Source organism: Lissotriton vulgaris, chromosome 11, assembly GCF_964263255.1.
Source record: "Lissotriton vulgaris chromosome 11, aLisVul1.2, whole genome shotgun sequence".
NCBI classification, from domain to species: Eukaryota; Metazoa; Chordata; class Amphibia; order Caudata; family Salamandridae; genus Lissotriton; species Lissotriton vulgaris.
The window spans coordinates 1105879890-1105896361 of NC_141699.1; the positions used below are offsets into that span (position 1 = coordinate 1105879890).

Here is a 16472-nt window from a genome sequence, read left to right on the forward strand (position 1 = left end):
GTAGCAACATTATCTTAAACAATGCAGCTCTCCCCAAGAGCGACAATGGAAGAGACTTCCAGTGTTCAACATCACACTTCAGTCGCTGTGGTGGCGGTAGCAGGTTAGATACCTAAAAAAATTTGGGATCTCTAGTGATAAAAATTCCTAGGTATTTAAACCCCTAAGTTGCTATCCTAAGTTGATACTCTTTTGGCAGGGTTGGTGTTCTTCCCTTTAGTACAAAAATGAGCAATTTCATCCAATTGATAGTGTATCCGGCGTATGTACCAAAATTAGTGAAGATGTTGAGAACTCTACACAGAGATATATTTGGCGAGGCCAAATACAGCAAAATATTGTTTGCGTAGAGCGATATGCGGTCTTCCCAAACTTCCATTCAGCGTAGGCCTCAGGCTAGGGGCTCAAGTGTGAGCGCAAATACCAGTGGGGACAATGGTCCCCCCTGTCTCGTCCCCATGCGGAGATGAAATATGGCTGATTTTTTTATTGTTTACTACGACTTGTGCAAGTGGGTCCATATATAGGAGTCAGACCCAGTTAATAAACTTAGGACCAAATCCCAACCTCTCCAAGACAGCAAAGAGATATGACCACTCTATGGTGTCATACGCCATGGTAGCTTTGAGGGATACCACCACTGCATCTTCCATGATGGTGTCCACCCTTCCCATCACCCTGTGCACTCTGTGTAGATTCAGGGACCTGTTCCTTGACGTCATGAATCCAGCCTGGTCGGGATGGACCAGCTCAGGAATAACTCGGATCAATTGGGTGGCTAGTAATTTAGCTAGTATTTTGGCCTCTGCATTCAGCAGCGATATAGGGCGATACAATGTGCAACTATATTTGGGTTTCCAATCTTTGTGTATTACTACCAGGGTGGCTATTTTTTGGTCTTGTGGAATAAGTCCCTTCTCAAGACTCTCCACGAACATTGACCTGAGATGAGAGGCTATTTTATCTGGTTGCAGCTTGTAATTATTTTATTTATTTATTTATTTATTTGCAAACTTATACCGCGCTGGGAATCGACTCCCTGAGGAGTATCTCCACGCCTTTGGCAACATCAGAAAGCAAATAACCCTGTCATGTGTTGTTAGATGCTCAACCAGAATTAATAATTAAACAGGAAAGTTTTTAATTTTTTCCTGAAGGGAAAGTGTTCCCTACATGATCTGATTTCAAATGGAAGTTCATTCCAAAGCTTCGGGCATGCTACTGATAGAGCCCTTCCTCCTTGTCGTGTCTTCCAGAATCTGGGGGCGCATAGTAATTCACGGTCTCCAGATCTCAGAGATCTTGCGGGATGTATGGGATGAATTTCTTTGTTAAATAATCCGGGCCTTTACCGGAAAGGCACTTGTGGATGATGCAACAAGTTTTGAACATCACTCTTTGTTTTACCGTGAGCCAGTGGAGTTTATTGAGTAGGGGTTTTGAAGGAGTCCGAGCCGGGGCATTGAGAACAAGGCGTGCAGCCGTGTTCTGCACAACTTGAAGTCTGGCAGTGGTCCCCTCATTGGCGGCTAGCAGCAAACCATTACAGTAATCCGGTCTACTCAGCACGAGCAACTGAACTAATGTTTTCCTGGTGGTATCAGGTAACAGGGGGAACACCCTTCGGAGAAGCCCAATAACATGGAAACAGGAGCTTACTACTTGAGTAGCGTGATGTTTAACAGTGAGCTCCTGATCCAGTTTAACTCCTAGATCTTTCACTACCACTTTGGGCTCAGGGACTGGCCTAGATCTCGCGGCCACCAGTCAGGAGTCCACAGACGTTTGGCTTCCCCAAAGAGCATCACCTCCGTCTTAGAGACGTTACACTGAAGGAAGTTTGCTGCCATCCAATGTGCCACTTCTTTCATCCCCTGGGCAAAGGAGTTACGCACTTCAGGAGTCCTGATTCTAAACGGAAAGAGGAGTTGTGTATCGTCTGCATACGATACGGGGATAAACCTGTGGGATCTCATGATGTTAGCTAGGGGGACCACATAGATGTTAAATAACGTTGGGCTCAAGCAGGAGCCCTGTGGCACCCCCTTTGAGATCTCCACCTCCTCTGACTGGTAGGGACCAAGTATGACTCTCTGAGTGCGTTTGGTGAAAAAACTCCTTAACCAGGCCAACGCCTTGCCTCCCAGGCCGATGTCAACTAGTCTGGTGGTCATGATATCATGTGACACAGTGTCAAACGCCGCTGACAAATCTAACAACACCAGGATAACGGAGTACCCCTTATCCTGAAGCATATGAAGATTGTCAGCGACGGACAGCAAGGCGGTCTCAGTGCTGTGCCTGGGCCTAAAACCCGATTGGGAGGGGTCTAGTCCCCCTGCACTCTCGATGTATTTGGATAAGTGCCGGTTAACAAACTTCTCGGTGAGCTTCCCTAAAAAAGGGAGGAGAGAGATGGGTCTCAAGTTTGTGAGGTCAGTCCAAGGAATGGAGTTGTTCTTCCTTAGAGGCCTCACCAAAGCACGCTTCCAGTCTAGGGGGACTTCCCCTGACCTCAAGGATAGATTGACTACCCGCCGAATTCCGGCACCCAGATCATCCCTCAGAAGTGACATGATCCGAGCTGGAATAATATCCGAAGGGCATCCACTCTTAGTTTGATTGATTAGAGTGCTTATGTCCTCCATTGATATAGGGGGGAATTCAACAAGCTTGCTTGCATTGTTTTCTGCTGTGCTAAGGTGTGGCGGAACCATACTGTCAACAGTTCTCAAGTTATTAGAGGTAGATTTTGAGGCTAAGATCTTAGCGTAAATGCCTTCTATTTTTCTAACAAAGAACTGTGAGATGTTGTTACAGAGTTCCTGAGACTCAATCCCCTCTGTTTCACAGGCTGCAGGCTTGATAAAGGTCTGTAAGATTTGATAGAGGACTTTAGCATTTTTACCAGCTGCTGATAATTGGGCTGCTATGTGATGTTTCCGGGCAGACCGAATAGCTTTATGGTAACTTTTTAGGGAAGTCCTATGAATTTCTTTATCCTCTGCCTTACGTGTGACTCTCCATCGTTTTTCTGATTTCCGTGCAATTATCTTTAGTTGTCTGAGATCGTCTGTGAACCAGACTTCTTGTTTTGGGGCAGGGCGTGGTTTATATGTTCTAAAAGGAACAACATGATTAATGGAAGTGGTTACGGCTTCATTAAAGTTGGCTAGTGCAGTGGTGACGTTGTCACCACATTCGGCCCAGTTAGGTTCGGTAAATTTCTCCCTAAAGCTCTCTGGTGTTAATTTATTCCAGGGTCTTCTGACATCAGCCATAGTCTTCTGGACGCCCTTAACCTCATAGTTAGAGCGAGTATAGCTCTATTGGAAGGTCTTTAGGGCCCATCGCCTTTTCTGTCTGTAGAGAGCATATGGCCTGGGCAATTTCATCTGGTGTCATGTCTCCCTCCAATGTTTTTTTCTCCTCTTCTGCCAGTATCGGCAGATGAATTTTTGTGATCAATTCTTTTGTTTCCAACTCTTGCCTTGTGGTCCTAGATGTGTAAATTTCTTCATAATATCAAGCAAACTTATCCGCGATGCCCTGCAGGTCGGTGAGGTGTCTCCCAGTGTCTGTCCATAGCTCTGAAACCAGTCGGCTCCCTAATTCCCTCTTATCCAACCAAGCCAATAGTTTCCCGCTTTTTCCCCTGATTCGTACATGCTTCCCAGTTTATGGCTAATCATTGTTTTGGCCGCTTCTCTCGCCTCATTTCTATATTCCTCTTTTGTCAAATTTAGAATGTGTGTTTTGTCTTGCTCTGTGGATATAGTGAGTCCCTCTTCTAGTTTCAATATTTCCTCTTCTAATCAGAGAAGTCTAGCATGTTTCTCATTCTTCCCTCCTGAGATCTCGGAGATCGCGTGTCCCCTTATTACTCTTTTAAAAGCCTCCCGAAGGGTCCGCGCCGATTGAACCATCCCTTTGTTCTCATTAAAATAATGCTTATTTTCCTGAACTATTTTTGATTTATTTGTAGGTCACGTAGCCGGGGTAGTTTGCTCCTGTGACCCCCCACTCTTAATTAGTCTCTTTCCAATGTGCTTTATTATATGCTGTTTCATTTCAGCTGAAGGCCTCTTGCGCTTAGCCCATACCCAGCTCCCCCCCACCGGGCTTATCTGCATGGGTGGAATCTCGACCCTTAAGATCCACATTCCCCTCATTGGCCCTACGTATACTGTCCCTGATACTCCCGCTGGGCGTCCGGCAAGGTGGAGTCATTATGTCACAGCTCGCTATTTTGCATTTTGTTCCCCCCGGTGGCTATGCTTGCCACAGTCCAGAGGGGGGGAGGAAAGCGAGAGATACCCTGATTGTAGGCTCCGGGAGTCTGGTTATGCAATGAGGCTTATGCTTCTCCGGGGCACCGCCAGTTCCTGACATCTGCGGCCGCCCCTCATGGTTAGGCCTGGGCGCCAATTCCGTTCCGCTCGCGGAAATTGCAATAATTTGACATTTTTGCGTTCCGCGGAGAGCGCAAAAATGTCAAAATTTCTGCAATCTGCATCGTACCTGAAATTTTTTCTTGCTCGCGCTGTAAAAATAGTACATTCTCGCATGCGCGTAATCGCCTTACCTGAATCCTTGCGTTCGCCAACAAGTTTTCCCGTTTCGGTCGCGTTCTCCATGAGATGTTGGAATATTGGTAGCCATTTGCGCTATCTCGCGAGAGTTCGCGCCCGCATTAAGGTAATTTGTCGCGCAATCACGTAATTCGTCTTTCGATCATGCACCGCGAGAGTATGAGATCTTGAACACGTCATTCCCCACAGCGTGCGAGAGCATGAGGACGCGGACACGTCATATAGAACACGACAAGTAGCGAGAGAACCCGAACACGTCATTCTCCACCGCAGGCGGGTGGGACAAGTGAAAACAAGATGGCCGCGCCCATGAGCGACCGCATGGGTAAGTTGACGAGACATTTTTCAACGTGCTCGCGCAGAAAATATCGCGAACGGGCGGGAAAAAAATCTTCTGCGTCTTTGCGATATTTCGGCATGTTCGCGGAGATTTTCAAAATTTTTGCGATAATTTGCGAAAGTGAATTTCGCAAATTCTGCCCACCCCTACTCATGGTACTACTGCCCAGCTGCTGTCGAAGTCAAGCCTGGGGGTTTCAGGCCCCATCTCTATGCGGCTCCTCTTTTCCACCGATCTTCGGCGCAGTGATTTGATTTTTGGAGCCACAGCAGGTGTTCTCCTGGCACTCCGCTGTGCTCCTGGCGTGAGAACGGAAAATATACTGATATTTAGGGCGGTTTGAGGCCCTCTGTGTCAGGAGCTTCACCTCATCTTAGCTATCACGCTCGGCCGTCAAGCCATGCCCCAACTTTATCAATGTTAAAACTTAATTTCAGTCAGCTATTCATGTCACATTCTCACCTGTTGTGCTTTCCCAACATACAAAAAGATGCTATGGTGGCAAATCCCGCTAATCTCAAATTCTCAAGGTATGTGACTGTAAAAGCTTGTGTTCAAATGTATAAAACTCCTTTGTCGAGTCATAGAAGACTTTCCAACTCCAAAAATGGATTTGTGATCCAGTATGTATCCCTATTAGAATTGGGATTGTCAATAGCACCCCCCTCTTATTTTGGAGAGTCCATGTAATATTGTTGCAGAAATTACAGTCACAAAGCAGTGATCAGGTACCAATATCTCTAAAGGAGGTCTATCTGTTTCTCAAAGGGTGAGGTTTTCCAGTCTCCCCAATGTGCTCCCAGAATGAAAACACTCGAACATTTCTTAAAGCGGCACTAATCCCTTTCATGAACACTGGCTGCTTTACAATTATTGTTTCAGTTTGGGGCATTAAAGGCAAGGATGGGGATCTGCTGTCCCTCTCAGACCATCATTACAACATCCACAGCTTTTTACTCTGGGGTCACAAATGTTGACCTGCCTGCCTGAGATTCATCAGGTAGGTCGCTTTGCTATCATTTGGTGATATTCATTTGTGATGTGATCTACAGGTCTCGTCCCGAATGGCATACACTTTCATAAACCAGCCAGTGTCAAATCTCATATCTTGGTTTTAGAGTGGGTCTTTGTACATCTTTTCATTGCTCCAACTTTCATTAAGAAGGCAAAATCAAGAGCATCTTTTTCCATTGTATGGTCATGATTGCAATATTATATATGTGATAGTGAACCCCATGCTGTACATTAGAAAGATTTTGGTCATGACAGAGGAGTTCCATGAACATGTAAAGGAATGAGGCCGAACGCCACGCTGAGCTGCTTTTTAAAGTCACAGAACTCGCATCTTAGTGAATTGTAAAAACCTTCCAAAGTAAGGAAGAAGGTACTTTTTTACTAGTCATACTTATTCACACCATCACCCTTCAAAAAAACTACTAAAATCTTTAGGGGCAGATTTACAAGTTCTAGCGCATCTCTGTAAATCAGCAGGGATGCGCCAGAATACTTGTGACACGGTAAACTACCCGTGAGCCAGCACGGATGCGCCGCATTTACACTGCGGCGCGCCGTGGCGCACCGATAGGCATATGCGTGTCGTATCTGGTGGCGTAAGGTTGGTTCAGTGCTCGAGTCATGTCGTGGGCACGACGCCACTTCAGCACTGTTCCAACCTGGCCTATCTCCAACATACTGCGTCTCGCCTTACGCCTGCTTCAAGCAGGCACAAGGTTTAGACGCAGCATCGTTGGAAAAGTGACTGAGTGAAATCTTGTAGATTTCACACAGGCAATTTTCCGAGGCTTTCCTGTGACGGCCCGCCCACACTGCGAAAGTATGCCCATATTATATCTGACGCAGGTATAATGTGGCATAGGGGGTTACAGCATGACGCATCTCCCGAGATGCGTCACGTTGTAATTCCGTTGCAGCATGACGCTTGCTTTACGCCGCCGCTGCGTCACAGAAGTGACACAGCGGCAGGGCAAATGCGTTGCAAGTGCCACGTAAATCTGCTCCTTAGTGTCTTACTTAACATGTGAAAGAGATAACATGGTTGCCGACCAAACAAAAATAGAGAATCTGTATGGGTCACAATATGTAGTAATACACAAGAAGATTCTTTCATTCCAAATATTAACTCTGTGGAGAAAAAATAAACACATTGCCATAAACCTCTCCTTCCTTCTGATCACTTTTCATTTTACAAAAAAGTGTCACATTGAGGAAAATTCCGTTTTTGTTTTCACTGTGACTTCTGGCTCTAATGGTAGGCATTATGACTGTAGAACACAACTGTAATAAGTTATTACCATTGAGCAGCTGCATCATTTTCCAAATGCATGTGAGTGGAGATGTAACGAAACAACTGTAATAAGGAAATTAGAGACAGGTTTTTATTCTAATTCTAATTATGTAGTACCCTGGGCCATACATAATTAAGATATTGTAAGAAACCAAGCAATATCATTTCCATATAGAATAATGTAACCAAAAAAAAGTGAGTACCTTAATAAGATCATGACACACCTATTGGTTTGCAATATTCTTTTAAAATATTGCAGAGTATTGTATTCCTTAAAATACATTATTACACCATCAGCTGTCCCAATTTAAAGCGATAGTAAGGTTGGAGACTTGCAGAATAAAAGCGTAATCTGTAGTGTGAAATTAAACACAACAAAAAGCAGTTTGGTGATCACTGTTAATTTTAGGGAAAAAAACATATCACAAGAATACTCAGCCAGTTCTTGTTTGGTTGTTTAAACTGCAGCTGTGATGTTACTTCGGGGCCTACCCTTGAACTTGGCTACTCACAGGGAGGATTATGATGCCACCGATCAACTGTAATAAGTAGGGGACTGGCTTCCATATAAGGGGCTGTAGGCTCCCTTGTGTTATAATGAAAATGAACTCATAAAGCAAACCTTTTTCCAGACAATAATGTCATTATTTATTTTTTATTACAGTTACTATGTTGGGATGTGCGGAGATGGAGCTAATGATTGTGGGGTGAGTAAAAGTACCTGCTTGTTTCTTCTTTCCGATATATTATTTACTAGGGAACTTAAGGGTTATTTCAATAGTGTACATTTAAGACTGCCCACTTACTTGCCTCTTGAGGTTAAACATATTTCACTGTTCAGAAAAATAGAACATTTTGTAGATACAGGATCGGTGGGTGGTATATCATGTTGCCCATTTCATATGAAGTGGCCACGCCCCTTTTGCAATACGCCCTGCCTCTAAACCTGGCCCTTGCCCACTGCCCCTTTATTAAGCCAAACAATGAACTGAGCTGGTGGTGCATCCAGTAGATGAATAGAGAGACCACTTGTTAGAAAACACAGCCCGCTGCCTCTATACTCATTAGCTGTCTCCAGACCCTACTGGCTTCCAGCCGACTAGTTATACGCAAATTATCAACCAAAGCAGCAGCAGGTCAATTCCTCAACCATATTCACACCGACTGCTACACAACCCAGTCAAGCTGGCTTTTCCTAAGCAATGGTCCTTGAAAAAAAGGGGGTCCCATCTGATCCATATGCCAATATACAATGTGGTGAAGGTCAAGTCAAGTCAAGTTTAAATTTGTATAGCGCACTACTCACCCAGAGGGTCTCAAGGCGCTTGAGGGAGGGGGGAGCTTTACTTATCAAATATCCAAGTTTTTAGTTGTTTTCTGAAGGAGAGGTGGTTCTGTGTAAGGCGAAGGTGGGTGGGGAGAGAGTTCCAGGTCTTGGCCGCTAAGTAGGAGAAGGATCTTCCCCCCATGGTGGATCTTTGGATGCGCGGAATTGCGTGAGGGCTTGATTGGACGATCGAAGTTGTCGGGTGGGGGTGTAAAAGGACAGGCGCGTGTTGAGGTATTCGGGTCCTAGGTCGTAGAGGGCTTTGTGTGCGTGGGTGAGGAGGCGGAACGTTATTCTCTTGTTGACGGGGAGCCAGTGGAGGTCTCTCAGGTGACCGGAAATGTGAGCTTGGGGGGGATGTCTAGGATGAGTCTGGCTGAGGCGTTTTGGATGCGTTGGAGTTTTTTCTGTAGTTTGGCTGTGGTTCCGGCGTAAAGGGTGTTTCCGTAGTCCAGTCGGCTTGTGACCAGTGCATGGGTGACCGTCTTTCTTGTTTCGATGGGGATCCAACGGAAGATCTTTTTGAGCATACGTAGGATGTTGAAGCATGATGAAGAGACGGCGTTGACTTGTCTGGTCATCGTGAGGGAGGAGTCCAGAATGAAGCCCGGGTTACGTGCGTGGCCTGTTGGTATGGGTGCGGTTCCCAGGGCCGGTGGCCACCAGGAGTCGTCCCAGGGGGAGGGGGATGATCCTAAGATAAGGACTTCCGTTTTGTCCGAGTTCAGTTTTAAACGGCTGTTCTTCGTCCACTCGGCTACTTCTTTCATCCCTTCATGTAGGTTGGTTTTGGCGGTGTTTGGGTCTTTGGTGAGGGAGAGGATCAGCTGGGTGTCATCTGCGTAGGAGATAATGTTGAGGCTGTGTTGGCACTCAATGGATGCGAGGGGACTCATGTATACGTTGAAGAGGGTGGGACTGAGTGATGATACTTGTGGTACGCCGCAGATGACTTTGGTGGCTTCTGAGGTGAAAGGGGGGAGGCAGACTCTCTGGGTTCTTCCGGCGAGGAACGAGATGATCCAGTCCAGTGCTTTTCCTTGTATCCTGACGTTGCTGAGGCGTTGTATCAGAGTGCTATGACAGACTGTGTCGAAGGCTGCGGAGAGGTCAAGTAGGATGAGGGCAGCTGTTTCTCCGTTGTCCAGTAGAGTTCGAATGTTGTCTGATGCTGAGATGAGGGCGGTCTCGGGGCTGTGTTTGGCTCGGAAGCCGGACTGTGAAGGGTCGAGGGATTTGTTGGATTCGAGGAAGGCGGCGAGTTGACTGTTGACGGCTTTCTCAATGACTTTGGCGGGGAATGGGAGGAGCGAAATGGGGCGGTAGTTCTTAAGTTCAGTAGGGTCTGCTGTGGGTTTCTTCAGGAGTAGGAGCAGTTATCATCATGATGCTTTGATGCCTAGGTTCCTTTCATGGATCTGTAGTGCAATGTTTTGAAGGGAAGATTAAGCTTCACGTGGAGAGGATCCTGAGTCTGCTAAGTGTAGCCCCTCATCTACGCCTGTACAACAGCCCCCCATCCTGGCTGTATCATGCAATATAGAGAGCAGTTTTCATTGGTGCTCATCATAAGAAGCTTAACGTGGTGTACAACACATAATGAAGTGGATTGCTGAAAAATAAAAATGCAAGTGCTATGTGTTTTTTTGTTGCCATCCAATAAAATAGTTCTTAACCGGGGTCCGGTACCCCTCGGGGTCTGCAAAGCCTACTCAGGGGGTGGCGACTGCTTCGAAAATGACATAATATAAATTGATTAATAAAGGGAAGAAGCAAAATGTAAATGTCAAGGAATTTGAAATTAGAGGTTTAAAATGAGGTCAATATCCTCAGATTGAATAGTGGGAGCAAAGCAAGAGCATTAAACAGAATACAGATTTGGATGATGATTGGCCTTAATTTAATTTGAAAAAGTTTCAACCTTTCCGTTAAAATTTTGATTATTTTAATTATTGTTTTTGAATTATATAAAATATTTCATCATTTGCATATTTGTTTGATGAATGGTTGTGTCTGTATTTTTCTGTGTATTGTTTTGTGGTGGAAATGAAGTCATCAAAAATGCTTTGTCCAGGGTTCCTGCCTCCCAGCAGGAGTCCCCGGCTTCCAATAGTTATTCAGTGAGGGTCCCCGTGTTTCCATTATTGATTAATTGGGTGTGAGACTTTGTGTTGCTGGTTGAGGTGAGTGTAAGCCCTTCTCATACAACAGCCACAATCCTTGTCAGGGTGAACCAAAAAAGCCAGTAAATAAACCTGTGCTTAACCCTCTGGTACGGTGGCACAAAAGCAGTCAGGCTTAATTTAGAGGCAATGTGTAATATATTTATTCAGCATGTAAACAATAATAAAGTAAAAACACAACACAAGAAAAATCCCATACCAATTTGGAAAAATAGAGTACATAATAATAAATGAAATGATACCAGAAAGACAAAAACCCAATCAGTAGAACCATAGATATTGATATGTAAAGCTTTTAGTGGAAATGGGGGAAAAAAGCAGAAAGCAACACTCAAGGATGTAAATGTAAATGTAAATGTGTTTCGATTTATATAGCGCAACACTTTAACCCAGGGGTCTCAAGGCGCTTGCTTAGGGAACCCGTCCTGGTATTCCCCTGTGAGATACCCCGGCCGGGTATCCACAAGGTGAAAGCCAGGCATCCCGCCGCGAGGGGCCGTAGTGGAGATTAAGCAAGCTATTGCCCAGAGTCGCAGAGTGTGACCCCGTGAGTCGAGTAGGCACCGGAGCGAGAATTGTCGACTCCGTGGAATTTTGAGCCCGAGACCCGCCGAGGCGGGGAATCGAACCCTGGTCCACGGCCGATCTCAGCTTCCGGGTCTGCCGCCTCTATCCACTGAGCCACGCTTCTCCACCAGTTTGCTCTGGGCTAGGGGACAGACATACGTTCAGGCAGTCCATGATGGAGTGCAGGCCAGAAACAGGGACCAGGTTCGTCCAGCTGAAATGTAACCTTCTCAAGTCCAGTGCAATTTATTTATTTATTTATTTTATTTATTTATTAATCTTATAGAGCGCGACAGCTACCCGTAAGGGTTTCCCGGCGCTAATTGACAGTAAACAACATGATTGATCCAGAAGGAGAAGAATTATTGGGCAAACAGCCAGGTCTTTAGGGCTTTTCGAAAACGGAGATGGCACTGCTCCATTCGTAAGTCGATGGGAAGGGAGTTCCACAGTTTGGGCCCCAGTACAGCAAAGGAACGGCCTCCCACTCTGGAGAGCCTGAACCTAGGTACGCAGAACAACTGTTGGGAGGAAGAGCGGAGTGAGCATGTGGGTGAATAAGGCTTGACGAGTGCTCGAAGGTAAATGGGAGCAACATCAATTTTAATCTTATGCATAAAGCATAGTGCCTTAAATTTTACACGATTTTCAATATTAAGCCAATGAAGTTGCTTAATACGTTTCGTGATTGGATCATATTTCCGGCATCCACACAGGAGCCGGGCAGCAGCATTCTGAACCAATTGGAGACGACGCAAGATCGTCTTGGTAACCCCCAGATAGAGCACATTACTGTAATCTAATCTAGAGGTCACCAGGGCCGTCACAACAGATCTTTGGGTGTCAGATGGCAGAATCCAGAAGATCTTTCTCAGCCATCTAAGAATAGTAAAACAGGTGGCTGAGACTTTATTGACTTGGTCTTTCATCGACAGGTCCCTGTCAATGAGAACCCCGAGGTTCCTAGCACGTTCAGATGGAGTAGGTAGAACGCCCATGGTTGACGGCCAATGTCTCGGACTCCAAAGGTCAGGCTTGTTGCCGAAGACAAGCACCTCCGTCTTTTCGCTGTTAAGTTTTAGAAAATTACGGCTCATCCAGCGAGAAATGTCACTAAGACCAGATTGCAGAGAGGAAGGTAAAGAAGGGTCTGCTTGAGATAAGGAAAACACAATCTGAGAATCATCAGCATAAGTGAAAAGATTGAGGCCAGAAAGCTGTGCAACATGAGCCAACGGGACAACATAAAGATTAAAGAGGAGAGGGCTAAGGATAGAACCCTGGGGAACACCATGAGGGGAATTGTAGATATTCGAAGTGGAAGTATTAGAGAAGATTTAGAAGGTCCTATCAGAAAGAAAGGACGAAAACCAGAGTAAGGCTTTGTCACAAATGCCAAAAGAGGCAAGGCTATCGAGAAGGATATTGTGGGAGACAGTATCGAAGGCTGCACTGAGATCAAGCAAAATCAGTGCAGCTGTTTGACCTTGATCTAATAATTGGCGAATGTTCTCAGTAACACCTAATAGAGTGGTTTCTGTGGAGAAACCTTGGCGAAAGCCAGATTGAGATGAGTGAAGAAGATTATTGGAAGTGACAAAACGTGAGAGATGTTGATGGATGTGTCTTTCCAAAATTTTTGAAAAGGCTGGCAGCAATGAGATAGGCCGGAAATTAGCAGCAACATTAGGATCTGCAGTGGGTTTCTTGAGAAGTGGGGTAACCATTGCATGCTTCCAGCAATGGGGGACCGTGGCTGAAGCAAGGGAAGCATTAAGTAAAGAACAGATCACTTCAAGTTGGGAAGGTTCAAGCTGGCGTAGAACCGAAATAGGTACAGGATCCATGGGTGAGCCAGATTTGATATTGTTTAGAATTTCTAAGAGAGTGGCAGGTACAAGGTCAGGCCAAGTCTGCAGAGAGGCCAGGGAAGGGCAAGTGGTAATAGGGGGTGACCAAGGGCAGGCAGTAGATTCCTCAAGTGATTTAATATCTCTATAGATTGTGTCGATTTTAGATGTAAAATACTGGGCAAGTTCGTCACATTTCTTACTCGAAAGAGGAGGGGGTATAGCGACTGTCTGTGAACCAGCAAGGTCTTTTACCACTTTAAATAAAACATTTGATTTATTTATGGCTTCAGTAATCAAATTTGTGGCATAAGTGGCTCTGGTGTGAACACAGGCCTTGTGGTATAGTTTCAGTTCGGCTTTATACGTAAGCCCGGCAGCAGTAGAGTAGTCTTTCCTCCAGGCCCGTTCTAATCTCTTACATTGAGCTTTGTGTAGACGAAGAGTTTCATTATACCATGGGGCGGGAGAATTATGGACAACATTTTTTTTGTCTGTAAGAGGAAGACAGATATTTATAGCCTCAGAGAGCCAAGAGTTCACCGAATTAGCAGCTAAGTTCATATTGTCTAAGTTAGGTTGATATTTAGGCAAAAGATCAAGCAGTTTTGAGTTGAGAGCTGTAGTATCCAAATTCTTCCAGATTCTCCTTTTAAAATTGAGGGAGGAATTTGATGTGGTCAGAGTCTTATTGGTAGCTACAGTGAATTTAACTAGATAATGATCTGACCAAGGGACAGGTAAGGCAGGAAAGCATGTTATTAGTGAAGAGTTTGAAAAAATAGGATCTAAAAGATGTCCACCCCTATGGGTGGGGCCCTTGTTATGTAAGGTTAAATTCATAGCAGCAAGATCGGTGATACAACTATCAGCAGCCTTATCATTGGGGTTGTCCAAATGTAAGTTTAAATCACCAATAACAAAAAAGTTACTGGAAGATACGAGCACAGAAGCTATGTAATCCAAAAATTGGGTATACCAAGAATTGGTAGTGCCAGGGGGACAATACATTAAAAGTCCAGTAATTGTCGAATTGGGGTTTAGAGTGAGCTTGAAGTGAAGAGCATCACATTTGCTCAGAGTAATAGAATCAGCATGGCATTGGTATTTTTTATTGAAAATTATTGCCACACCGCCTCCTGTCCTTACAGGACGGTCACAGCGGACAATGGCATAGTCACTGGGCAGTGCTTCGGCGATATCAGGGCCAGAGTTGTCGTTGAGCCAAGATTCAGTGATAAATAGCGCATCAGGCGCCTCATCAGTAAGCAAATCAAAAAGATTGCGTTTATGTTTGGGTAGAGTGCAAAGCTTTCTGTTCACATTTTGAGGGGGTTGTGAGGAGAAGCCTTTCAGCGTGAAGAGCTGGTCGAGATTTCGGGACCAGTTTTCCTTAGCACGAAGAGCTGGTCATCACTGGACCTTCACTTTGGTGGGTCATCGCAGACAGTCACTGTTGGCGCAAAATGCACAGCTTGTGTTGGCGGTCGTTGCGAGGGTCGCTGTTGGTGCAAAGAGCAAGTCCCACTGGAACTTCGCATGGGCAGCTCCCTCAGACTGCAGAATCTTAGTGCAAATGAGACCATTTGAGGTTGTGAAGAGCGAAAACTTCAGGATTTTCACCTTTTACTTGAGGAGGGGCTCAGACTGATGCCAGACAATGGTCAAGGACCTGCGGTACAACTCACGGGGATCAAGACTCACTTCAGCAGCGGCTCAGGCAGGTCCATGCAGATCCAGTTGGTGTTGGGCAGTTGCAGGGAGGCCTCTGGAAGGTTGTTGTCTCTCTGTAAGTTCACACAGGAGTTCAGCCAACTGACCCTTGGGTCCCCCTGTGTAGCCTGCATTCAAACCAATCAGGCAAAATCCTCCTTCTTCAGATATCAAGTGTGTCCTTCCAGTAGCAGGGCAGCCCTTCTGGCAGTAGGACAGTTTTTTCTGAATCTTCCACAGGCCCAGGAGCATTATGATGGTGGATTCTGAAGGTCCTACATGCATACTTGGTGCCTCTGTGTGGGGGATTCTGTGATCTACACCCAAAACAAGCTCTGATCAGTTCTTCCCCTTCACCTGGTCCTGGATCCAAATTGTTGAGGGTGAAAATAGGCGGAGAAGGCTTGTTGTTAAGGATGTTTAAGTTTGCTGTAGGCAGAGCCCTTTGAACTGTAACCAGGGCAGGGGGCAGCTTCTCACAGGGATTGTGGTGCGGGGTACAGCACTGGCACCATATGCTGTCCTCAAGTACTGTTCTATTGTGTTGAATCACTTCAAGCCCAGGAATCCTGTAGGATACTGTTCCTATGATTGAATAGTGTCATCAGTGATGCCATCAATGATGTCATTTGGGATGTCATATGTGATGTCCTCAAAGATGTGTTTTAACATATCATGGGTGATGTAATATGTGATGTCATTCTCTGCAGAGAAGGGCCATATTTTTATTGTTATCTCCGTTAACTATAACTCACGACTCTCAGAGCTTTTTCATTTTTTAAACATTCATTTTTATCTCATTTTAACATCTAACTACAACCGGTGGCGGCTCCTCCGCTAGGGTGAAGGAGCATCGGCCCACTCTTCAAAAGGAAAAATAAAATGATATTGACATGATGCTGTCATCGTTTTATTTTTCCTATTGAAATCAGCGGCTCTTGGGGTGGGGCGGAGCTGGCAAAAGCAGGGGGAGGAGTGGTTGGCACTCCCTAAGTGCTCATGATTGTTTGGCCAGCCCTCTCGGGCCGGCCAAACAGTCATGCACACTTTGTATGTTCCCCACAAGACTGCATTGCACAGCCTGATGAGGAACATTCACAGGCTCCCTGTCCCCATCTGAGCACCGAACCACGGCAATCAGACCATTCACAACGCTGCATTTCAGTGTTGTGATAGGCTCAAGGGAGCCTGTATGCCCAGGTGCTTCCTGCTAGAGACAGGAAAAACGAAGATGAAGAGTTGGAGGATGGAGGAGAGGCGGCAGCAGGCCATTGCAGGTAAGTAACTTGCTTTCTTTTTCATTCACCCCCTCCCCCGCCGCCCCACCACCCGTCCGGTTGCAGCCAGTACTGACTATAACAAGACTATAGCCTTTCCAGTGAACTTTTTTGGCTTAAATGTAAGCTAAGATCTTATTACGATACCTAACTATAACATCAGTTTAACCTTTTTATTGCCAGGTAAACAACAAACCAGTACATCATTGTCCAGCTAGTGCATTTACTTATAAAAAGGGAAAGTACTTTACTATGCATTAATTTACAAATGTTTATAAGTAGGCGGGTGACACTCTCGTAACAGTCCTCACCCCTAAC

The 16472-nt window shown here is 45.5% G+C and overlaps 1 protein-coding gene across 1 annotated transcript in view; it reads left to right on the forward strand.

The window, feature by feature from the left end:
* The window catches only part of LOC147684246 (putative cation-transporting ATPase 13A4), a 385092-nt gene that overhangs the window by 311645 nt on the left and 56975 nt on the right, over positions 1 to 16472 (forward strand). Inside the window, exon 22 of the mRNA XM_086944646.1 lies at positions 7902 to 7944. Within this exon, the coding sequence (XP_086800772.1) occupies positions 7902 to 7944 (43 nt within the window). The remainder of the gene's footprint in view (positions 1 to 7901; positions 7945 to 16472) is intronic.